The 10,431-nt window shown below is 44.5% G+C and overlaps 1 protein-coding gene across 1 annotated transcript; it reads right to left on the bottom strand.

Annotated features, from left to right (window-relative positions):
* Positions 1–1,991: 1,991 nt before the first annotated feature.
* Positions 1,992–9,295, bottom strand: CLN5 (CLN5 intracellular trafficking protein). Its single transcript, XM_033052512.2, has 4 exons — positions 9,160–9,295; positions 6,268–6,433; positions 4,912–5,137; positions 1,992–3,124 (listed from the first exon to the last, which is right to left on the bottom strand). The coding sequence occupies exons 1-4, from the start codon at positions 9,261–9,263 to the stop codon at positions 2,613–2,615; spliced, it is 1,008 nt and encodes a 335-aa protein (XP_032908403.1). The 5' UTR covers positions 9,264–9,295; the 3' UTR covers positions 1,992–2,612.
* Positions 9,296–10,431: the final 1,136 nt, after the last annotated feature.

Genomic DNA, 10,431 nt, shown 5'->3' with positions numbered 1-10,431 from the left:
TAAAAATCATAGCACAAATAGTAAATAGTACCAAAGACTCACACAGTTCACTAGAAACATGAACATGAGTGTCATAATGTATCATTTTTCCCTGAATTCACCTTTATTTCTTTTTTTCAGAATAACAAAACTCTGTTGGCTCAATTGTCCAGTTTTGGGTAGGAGAGAATGTGTGCAGTAACAAAGCTTACCTCTGAATCCAAGTGGTTACAAGTTATGATACTGAAGGCAGCAGCTCTCCTAAAGCAGAACATCTGTGGGTGGGTCTGTGAAGGGGAAGTCAGAGAGCATTGGTACCAGTGATGTCCATTGCACAGCCCTTTGGGAAACAGGAGCAGCACACTCCATTTTACCTTGGTGGATGATGAGCCAGGATCTGCTGTTACAAGTGTCACTTTTATGAATCTATTCTGGGCTTGCCTAAACTTTGCAGAATTAGCCTGTTCATCACCTCCGTGTTTTTTTGGATCTTACTCTGTAGGCCTAAATCAAGGATTATGGATTCTGCCTACAAGAGAGCACTGCACTCAACAACTTCAACTCATTCCAGTGCAGTGATTCCAGTTTAACTGCGATGGCACCTCTTTCAAGACTGCAGTTTGTACTTCTGTTCCCACCCAGCTGTGCATCCAGTCTGAACAATTAATTAACACACAAACCCCCACCCAGTTGAGAGATGCAAAGAAAGTGAGCTAGTGAGCTCTCTCCAAACCCTGTGCCTAGAAGGAATAAATACTGGCCTCAGAAGGAACTCATGTATGTTACATAAAGGGCAACTCCTACATTGCCAACTGGTCCCTTTAAACTGAGGCTAGTGCACAAAGTGTGAAACAGATGCATGTGGCTGCATGGAGGAATCCCCACATCACTGAGAGTGTGATCTATGGGCTTGGTTCTGTGATCCTGTTTTCCCCTTCAGAGCTTTGAATGGTGGTTTGTGATGTTGAGGCTTTTTCTGGGAAGACAAATGTGAGTTTAGTAACACTGAGGGTTTTAAAGTCATAAAAACATGTATCAATGAGAATGTAACATCTGTTGACAGGCTTGCTGCAGGCCCTTTGACTTCCCTAGAGCCTCCTGGATTACCTTCCTGGTAATGTGGAAGCGCTGTGTGGTGCTCGGTTGCTGGCTGGGGTGAAAACCATGACAGTATCTTAATCCAAAGCTGACCTCAGTGACTTTGGCTAAAAAGAGTCAAGTCTTTCAGTCTGAGGCAAAAGATGAAGTTTCACTTAACAGTGGAAGTAGCAGCTTGAAGAGAGGTGTGCTCATCCCCTCCTTCCTCTCACACTCATGATAATGCAATTTAACTACTTAATTTTAGTGACTTTCTGAATACAAGGGTAATTTCTGCCATTCTTATTACTTGAATCCAAGCACTATGTATTCTCCTGTCTGGCTGCAGCTGGCTATTAGCTTGGCTCACGCCAAATGAAACTGCAGAGTTGGGTTCCTGTGTTCCTGCTTGGCCACAAGACAGCAACAACCTCTGCAGGAGCACTATTCATTCCACAGCTAGTTTTAAAAACAAAATTAAAGTGAGCAGTGAACTCTTGGAGATGATTACATTGCTGCAGCTGTGGTTTTTCTGTGTGCAGGCACTGCAGTAGTTTCCAGAAAGCCGGTGTTCCTCAGGCTTTTGGTCCCTTGTGTTTAAAGGGAACAAACTAGTTACCAAAGTGCTCTAGGCTGAGCCTGGAACAGGACTCACAGCACCACTACACAAACATCACTGCCAGCAAGAGCCTGCAGTCACAGTTTAGAGGCAGCTCTGTGACAAGCATGGATTTTTAGCTCCAATGTAGATGCCCCACAAGCTGTCATTACTTTTGTTTTTTATTTTCTATGCTTTCTTTAAAAAAATTAAAGGAAAATACTCAAGTTCTATGAAACTGACCCAACGGAAGCCTCAAGTAGATTTTGAGATAAACAGGTAGAACACTGAAATTATGTATGAGTCGACATCAAAATAGGCACAGAACACATGTGAATCTGAAGAAGAGCCATCTGTATTGTGTTTACAGTGCAGCTGATGGAAACAAATGGTGAAAAAGCATCACCCATGCCATCCTCCAGTATATTCACTGCCCCAGAATACCAGAGAATGGTTCATAGGTCCCAGCTGTACAAAGCAAACAACAAGAACATCAGGGCAAGGCACATGTTGAAGGAACTGGACATATCAAGCCACATTGAGCGAGTTAGTCCTTGTAACTTGTGTCCCACCTCTGTTGATGGCCAGGCACCACCTGCTGCCACATGGCCAGGCATGTGGAGAGCACCTGAGCCCAGAGCAGGCTGCTGCCTCCCCCTTCCCCCTCTGGCACTGCAGAGCTCGGCCAGAGGAGCCACTGCAGTCTCCCTGCAGGCAGCAGGGGGCCATGGTTACACAGAAGCTGGTCAGGTCAGAGATGCTGACACGTTCATGAACGAGCTATACAAATAGTAAGAAAACAAATGCAGAGTCTTTCACTTGGCACAGCAAAGCCTTCCCAACACAGTTTTTTACAGTCAGCAGTGAAACATACAACTCTTCAACTACCATCATGGTAGTGCTCTGAAATCCTTAAGAATATTCTGCCATAACAAAAGTTTTGTTCTTCAGCGGGCAGTCATACACCAAAGGATGTTTTGCTTCCAACAGGCAAAGGGACCTCTTCATAAATTACTTTGAGATAAGGAGACTTCATAGGTAAAAACCAGTATTCCAAGTTGTAGAAGAGGTAAAACTGATGATTCAAGATAACATGATCAATTATTTTTAAAATATCCACAAAAAACTCTCTGACACTCTGATGAGGTTTAAATGGATTGTAAAAGTCTCTTATAGCTGCTGCCAGTGTCTTGTTTCCTTGTGGTCCGAAAATAGATGTTTCATTCCCCAAATAAATAGGTTCTCCACTGAATAAAATTATGCTTGTATAGTTTGTTTGTATCTTCTTAAATACAGCTCCTAAATCAGCTAGCTTCTGGTAGGTTCTCATTATAAACTTGGAGCACTCGTAAGAGTCAAACCATACTGTTGACTTTTTGTCAGGACTTGCTTGAACTGTCCAGGTCTCGTAGTAAATGCCAGTCTCATTGTCATATTTTACCCATTGTGCCATGTCATTAAACATGGCTCCTGTAAGAGATGAAAATAAGTATCAAAGAGATGAGGTAACAAATGCAGGATTCAAAATACTCCTATCTATTTCAAGGTTCACCTGCCTCCCCTGCGAAAAGTTTACCTATTCTACCTCACCATTCACAGACACAAGACTTAGGTTGGAGGGGCAAGGGATAACCCACTGAATAAACTACATTTACATGCAGGTTATTTAAAGTGTGATTCCTTTTTCTGATCCTTTTCCTTCTACTATGCCAGAACATCAGAGAATCGTGACACTTATTTTGCTTTATCCATGCAGACAAACAGGTAGTACAGTCTACAAGAGATGCTACAAAATGCTCACTGGACCAATAAACATTTCTGCACTTCAAGTTTTAACTAAATTCAAAAATTCAGAGCAGAAATTTTCATGTCTTTTTCACAAAAGAGATGCTGATTGAGACACCCTGCTTATTCAGCAACTCCGCAGCTGGCAAAGCTGAATTGAGCCAAATGATGAGTGGGATGTAAGACCACTAAGATGGGATGCTTTTTGCCAGCTCTCTGAAGGGGGCATGTTCAGCTCATGATGCTGTTCATCTGTGCTTGCATCCACTCACCCTCTTTAACTAGAAATCTGAAAGTTATTGTGAAATTCAGACAACTGAAAACTCTCAGAAATGCTACTTCCTTAAAAGTTTCATGGAAATGGAAAGTGAGATGTGAGGAGGGCTGCAACAGTGCCTTCACGAGGCACCAGTGTAGCTTCAACCTTTCTGGGCATCAAATAATCCACAGAGAGAGGAAGCATGACAAGTTCCCCAGCTGTATAAAAAAATTTTAACTTGGTTTTTACACAAAAGAATCCAACTGTATCAGGCATCAAACACTTCAGTCATGAACTACAAACTCACAGGAAAGCAGCTCCACTTTGCTTCCTTGTTTAAAGAACTGCCTAGAATGTCTTAGCAGCACTGGATAGATTATGCAGAGACTGAGGCCAGGAAAGCTTCTAAAGAGGGAAGTGGGCACACACAAAGCAACATGTCACACAAGCTGTAAGCTGACTCTCCACTGTGTCTTGCCCACTAAACCAACTTCAGAAACTAAGTGGTTTTGGTCACATAAAATATAACTCTCCAATTCCTCAGTGAACTTTTTTTGTAAGTCATTCACTTTATTGGTACAGCAATCAATCAGATATATTTGAAAGACCTTTTTACTTTACAATGGCAGTGATCAGGATATACCAGGAAACTCTTCTGGCGATCACCTATGTATTTTGAGGTGTAAGGCCTAGGTTTGTTCTACAACATATGATGGAGACCTATTACTGGGGACATTTTCATAGTTTTTAGGACACATAATGAGTGGGACAGAAACATAGATTAATATTTTTATATCTTTGAGACTGTTTCTAAATATGCCTTGTTTGCTTAGTAATGAATGTGTTTTCAACAGTTTTTTCGATCTCAGCAGTCATCTGCCACTTCACAATAGAGGATTTTGTTTTGGTGAGGCTATGTGAAAAGAGTCCATAATGACTCTGTATAAGCTGTTTTGCTATTTTTACACTCAAGAGACTCAAGTGTTTTTGTTCAGCAACACCAAATGACTCTCACTTAAACAGCTCTCCAGTGTGAATTGTTCAAAAGGCAGCAGTCTCATGCCACTTCCTGTATTCAAGAGACTGCTTGTAATTAGCATCATTGACTAACACTGCAAATAACCTACAGAACATAAATTAAAAGATACTGCTTTACAAAAGACAAGGCTGACTACACTTTGTATTAACAATATCCAAAGCATCTAAAATCTACCTGATATTGTGGTCACAAGAACTAAAGTTCCATTTGCCTTCCAGTGTGCATCATCTATTCCTTCATAAAAGCAGGCTGCTCCCTGGTTACACCAGAACGGTGCATCCATGCCAGGCCGCAGATGTGGAAATGTGCAGTTCCCAAGTTGGAAGAGCTCATACCACTCCATTGTGTAGTTTTTGCCTGTCAGAGAGCTTCTGAAACCCATGGCATCGTGCATAATTTTCTGGAAAATAAAAAAACAAAGAACCAAACCACCAAAACTTTGATTTTGTAACAACTTCAGCTTGACCTTACAGAAGGTAAGATGCTCAGGTGCTGTTGTGTAACAAGGTGAGGAGATGGAGTTCCTATAACATCTTGGATTCAGTAACACTAAAGCACAGCACACCAGACTGCATGACACACATACTTTTATCAGAGCATCATGCTGCCGCAGTGGTTGTCCATTCATTGTAAATTCTGTCACTTGGAGGCAGATACTCAGTGGGGGCTCATCATCAAGACTCAAGATGATTTTTGAATCCTGAACTTCATGGGGGTATCAGAGAAATAAAGAGCAGAACCAAGTTACCTAAACCTGATCTTGCTAATGAATGCCATAAAACTAATGAGATAAATAGTTAATTTAAAAGCTGTACATAAAAACATAAATCCAAACTTAGTTAACAACTGAGATAACAATATTTTAATCTATTTTGACTCTTTGTGCTTGGTTTTGATCCACTAACATGTCTTTATTAATTAGGGCTCATGCTTTGAAGATTAATTTTGCTACTGCTGTAACTATAAATATTACTATTGCTAAGACTTCATATTTGCATGATTCCACAAATGGAGACTTCAATTCCATACTGATCATAGAAAGAACTGTAAAAGCAACCAACTCATCATTATCAGGTGGTTCTGACCAGCTGCCTGTCTGCTCCTGACAAATACCAATGTCCAAGCAAATATGTGAGTTTTTACCAAGAGAAAAATTAATACAAGCAACTATTTTATCTGATATAGGGGGACAAATAAAATTATTTTCTTGATGCAGTGATACCATAGAAGACATCTAAGACATAATGGTGTGCAGATACAAAGCACTCATCATGCAGCTACCGGGAGAACATGTTCAAACCCACCAACGATGCTCTTGTCTTTAGCTGAGCTAAATTCTGTACATTTTGTTTGGAACTTAGTGCTCTTTGAGTATCCTCCCTACAGACAGCCTAGCCTGTGTGCTCTAATACTCTTCCATGCAAGCATATCCCAACTTTACAGCTCTCATTCTTGACACCTGCGGTTAAATTCAGCTGAATTTATTCACTATTCACAGTCACTATTACTTTGTTAAAAACATCACCTTACCAAATGTCCTAGTAGGTCCCCATATTTGAACTCCCATACTGGAGCCTGTAATCGATACACTTCAATGACATCCTCTTCCTTCATAACTGGAATGGCAGAGCCAGTGGGACAGAAGGTGTAACGAGCTTGGCAGTAAGGATCAGTTTTCGGACGGTAGTCAAAGCGCCTGTGTGGAGAAAGAGAACGCACAGAATGACAAGCACAGCTTTGCAGCTGGAGTTACTGCTGTGGCTTCCTGAGGGGGACAAAGTGTCCAGCACCTCCAAAGACAGATTCTGTGACCCTGCACTGCAACACCTAGAGTACACAAGCTCATAAGGCTGCCAGGGTGCACATCTGCAGAAGCAGGACTTTGGGACTTAAGGCTCACAAATGGAATTCACATCGTACTGATCAGGAAGGAGTGGAAATAATGCAGATAACAAAGGGTGACATACGAGATCAGAGACACACAGGTGCTGGGTAAAGGATAGTTTGAGATCTGCCTCAAAAACATTCTCCTGAAAATTTATTTACACAGGGATTCATCCATTTGTTCTTGCTATTCTATAGCAAGAGGTCCCCAGTTGCAGCTATTTTGACCCTACAATATTGCCAAGATCAGAAAAAGAATTAATACCTCTATACTCATTTCAATAAAGAGGTCTAAGAATGTAGGTGGGATCATTGTTTCTACTTCATTTCTATTAAACCTCAAAAACTGAAGACCCAATCCTTATCACACTATATGCAAACAGCAAAGAACCTTTTTGACAAGTGTATGGGAGGTATGTGCCCAGGTTTTGGTAGCAGGGTGGCTACAGAGGTGGCTTCTGTGAGAAGCTGCCAGAAGCTTGCCCTATTTCAGGCAAGACCAATGCCAGCCAGTTCCAGGATGGACCCTGCACTGGGCAGGGCTGAGACAACCAGGAACAACAGCAACACCTTTGTGATAACAGATAGAAGTAAAAAAAGTTACTGCACCAATGTAATTGTGGCAAGAGCGGGGTTAGAATATGTGAGAGGTGCAGGCCAGCAGACACCAAGGACAGCAAAAGAGAAGCGAGCAGGAGCTGCTCCAGGTGCTGGAGCTGAGGTTCCCCTGCAGCCCATGGAACAAACCCACACTGGAGCAGGTGGATCCCTTAAAGAACGCTTTGAACCCACGGAGCAGGCTGCAGACCTCAGGAGAGAGGAGCCCATGCTGGGGCAGGCTTCCTGGTAGGACTTGCGACCCTCTGGGGGACCCATGCTGGAGCAGGATTGCATGGAAGAGTCACCCATGTTGGAGCAGTTCATAAAGAACTGTTGCCTGTGGGATGGACTCAGATTGGACAAGTTTATGGAAAACTGTATCCTGTGGAAGGGATTCCATGCTGGAGTAGGGGAAGGACCCCTCTCCCTGAGCAGCGGCAGCAACAGCATGTGATAAAATAAGCATGACCCCCATTCCCCATCTCCCTGCACCACTAGCGGGAGGAGGAAGAACCTGGGAAGGAGAGAGGTGTGGGGCAAAGGTGGTTTTAAGATTTCTATTTCTCATTATCCTGCTCTGATTTTGTTAGTAATAAATTCAACTAATATCCCAAAGTTGAGTCTGTTTTGCCTTGTGACAGTATTTGGTTAGTGATCTCTCCCTATCCTTATCTCATGAACTCCCAAAATACCTTGCTGTAATTTCTTTCCCCCATCCACTTGTGGAGGGGAGTGATGGAGTGACTTTAGTGGGCACTTGGCATCCAGCAAGGATCAACCCACTGCAACAAGTCTTCCTGTTCCAAGATCCTTTAGAGTCACTCACCATATTTCACTTAAAACAAGGTTCCTAGATTCCTGTTACCAAGACAAATTGGCATGCACAGCTTGTCCAGACCCTGTCCGGTTAGCCCAAGAGTCTAACACACTCAGCTTGCCCAGGGCTACTGACACAAATACCCCAGCCATGAGATGACTCAAGGACTTCCTGAGCAATACTACAGCCAGCAGCTCAGCTGAGGAATTGCTGATTTTCCCTGTGGACTTCTTTCCCAGACTTTTTGGGAACTCCAGCATGTCTGCCTTTATTTTGTCCGGGGTAGGGGGGGAGGGGAAGAAAAAGAAGGGAAAAACAATCCCCAAATCCTAATGAGTATGTCTAAAAAAAAGCAGACAGTAAACAAAGACTTAGACCAACCACATATTTGAGTCCTGTTTCTACCTTGCCCACCTTACATTTTCAATTACCCCTTGCATGTGACAAGAAGGTAACAAGCATGTAAAACACTGAAACCCCACGTTTCTGAGTATCTCACACCAACGGGAGTGTTCTGCTAATGCGACCCAGTCTTTTAACTCCTGAACTTGCTGGAAAGTCCCAACAACTCGTGAATGCAAGATCAGCTCCTTCAGGCATCACCTGACGGAAATTTGACTACTGGGAATTACACAACAGGCTCTCAAAATTTCAGGTGTGCATTATTAAGTTACAGTTAAACATCGATAACTACTCCCTTTACAAACAACAGACCCGCACAAAATACACAATCAAGTGTGGCCCTTTTTCTGAAGGGGCTCATGTCCTCGGCACAGCCAAACCTATCGCTATTTTCACGCCACAGCCCGCAGTCTCCCGCTGTCCCGGACACCACCAGGAATTCTGGAGCTCAGGCAGCTCTGGAGCAGCGAACGGATTTTGTACCGTGTCATTTGCCATCAAGCATGACATTCAGTTACATTTTAAAAGCAAAACAAACCGTACTCTGATTTCCTCATCACCATCTTTTCGTGAGATCGGCCTGGGATGGCACTACGGCTCCCGCGGCGAGCCAAACACCCTGTCAATGATCAACACCCCGAGACGAAGAAGGGGAAGCTCTCCGGGGCCTTTCTAGTCCAGCTCAGCGAGAGGCGGCGCGGCCCTCCCTGGGCACTCACCTGTAGGGCACGGGCCACCGCCGCCCCGACACACGCGGCCCCCACGGCGCCAGCAGCAGCAGCAGCAGCGGCGGCAGCAGCCGGGAGCAGCGAGCGGGGTCCATGGCGCAGCCGGAGCGGGCCCGGAGCTGCGGGGGAAGCGACAGGCCCCGAGGAGGCCGGCCGGGAAAGGGCCACCCCCGCGCCCGCCCACGGGGCCGGGGAGGCCGGCGGTGCCGCCGAGCCGGGCTGCAGGCGGGGGCCGGGCGGGGCGGGGGTGCTCCTCCTGATCCTCCTCCTCCTGAAACTCCTCCCTCCTGATCCTCCTCCTCCTGAAACTCCTCCTGATCCTCCCGCGGGAAACCAGCCGTGTGCCGATTCGTCCCTGAAAAACGTCTGTCGGCTGAAACTGCGACTGAGTTTCCTGAAGGTCCTAGAGCAACTACACGTTGATATCTTTTAGCTGGAGCAGGGTTTGTCTCTCGTTTCACGCATTGCTCTGGAGACGTGTGGAGGCTGGTGAAGGGTCTGGAGCACAAACCCTGCGAGGAGCATCTGAGGGAACTGGTTTAGCCTAGAAAAAAGGAGGCTCATGGGGAGCCTTACTACTTTATAAAGCTCCCTGAAAGGGGGCTGTAGCCAGGCTGGGATCAGCTTCTTGTTCCAGGTAACCAGTGACAAGGTGAGAGGACACAGTTTTAAGCAGCACCAGGGGAGATTTAGGTTGGACGTTAGGAAGAATTTCTTGACAGAAGTGGTGATTACGTACTGGAATAGACTGCCCAGGGAGGTGGTGGAGTCACCATTCCTACAGGCATTTAAGGAGAGACTGGATGCAGCACTGAGGAGGCACTGAGTGCCATGGTGTAGCTGAAATGAGGGTGTTTAATCATAGGTTGGACTCAATCATCTCAGAGGTCTTTTCCAACCTAATTGATTCTGTGATTCTGTAAAAGTCACATCAAATGCCCATCCTCACACCCAGAACCTACTGAAGGAGTGATCTCTGTGTCTGGCCCCAGGATGATGATGTGAGGCCTCACCAAATGGCAGAGAGGCTTTTGCTGTGATGAACCCTGTAATCCTGAGCCTCTTCAGACTGCCCAGAATTCTTGTCTGAATCTTTTCAGGGCTTCAAGCTAAGTCTGTATATCCATCACCCATTTCAGAACACTTCTTCAAATCGTAACACATTACATTACAGGAATATAGCAGTTTATTCATTATCCTTATGATAATGGTGAGAACTATCTTGCAGATGAACTAATAGAAACTGTGAAAACAGGTTTGCCA

This window comes from Catharus ustulatus, chromosome 2 (genome assembly GCF_009819885.2).
Source record: "Catharus ustulatus isolate bCatUst1 chromosome 2, bCatUst1.pri.v2, whole genome shotgun sequence".
Lineage (NCBI taxonomy): Eukaryota > Metazoa > Chordata > Aves > Passeriformes > Turdidae > Catharus > Catharus ustulatus.
This window is presented reverse-complemented; position numbering and strand designations above follow the sequence as displayed.

What these genes read in the sequence shown, in the direction of transcription:
- CLN5 (XM_033052512.2), bottom strand. Translation starts at nt 9,263, where the DNA reads ATGGACCCCGCTCGCTGCTCCCGGCTGCTGCCGCCGCTGCTGCTGCTG. An exon ending in CGGTGGCCCGTGCCCTACAG is followed by an intron (nt 6,434 to 9,159) that starts GTGAGTGCCCAG and finishes TTCTCCACACAG; the next exon opens with GCGCTTTGACTACCGTCCGA. An exon ending in GGGACCTACTAGGACATTTG is followed by an intron (nt 5,138 to 6,267) that starts GTAAGGTGATGT and finishes TTTATTTTCCAG; the next exon opens with AAAATTATGCACGATGCCAT.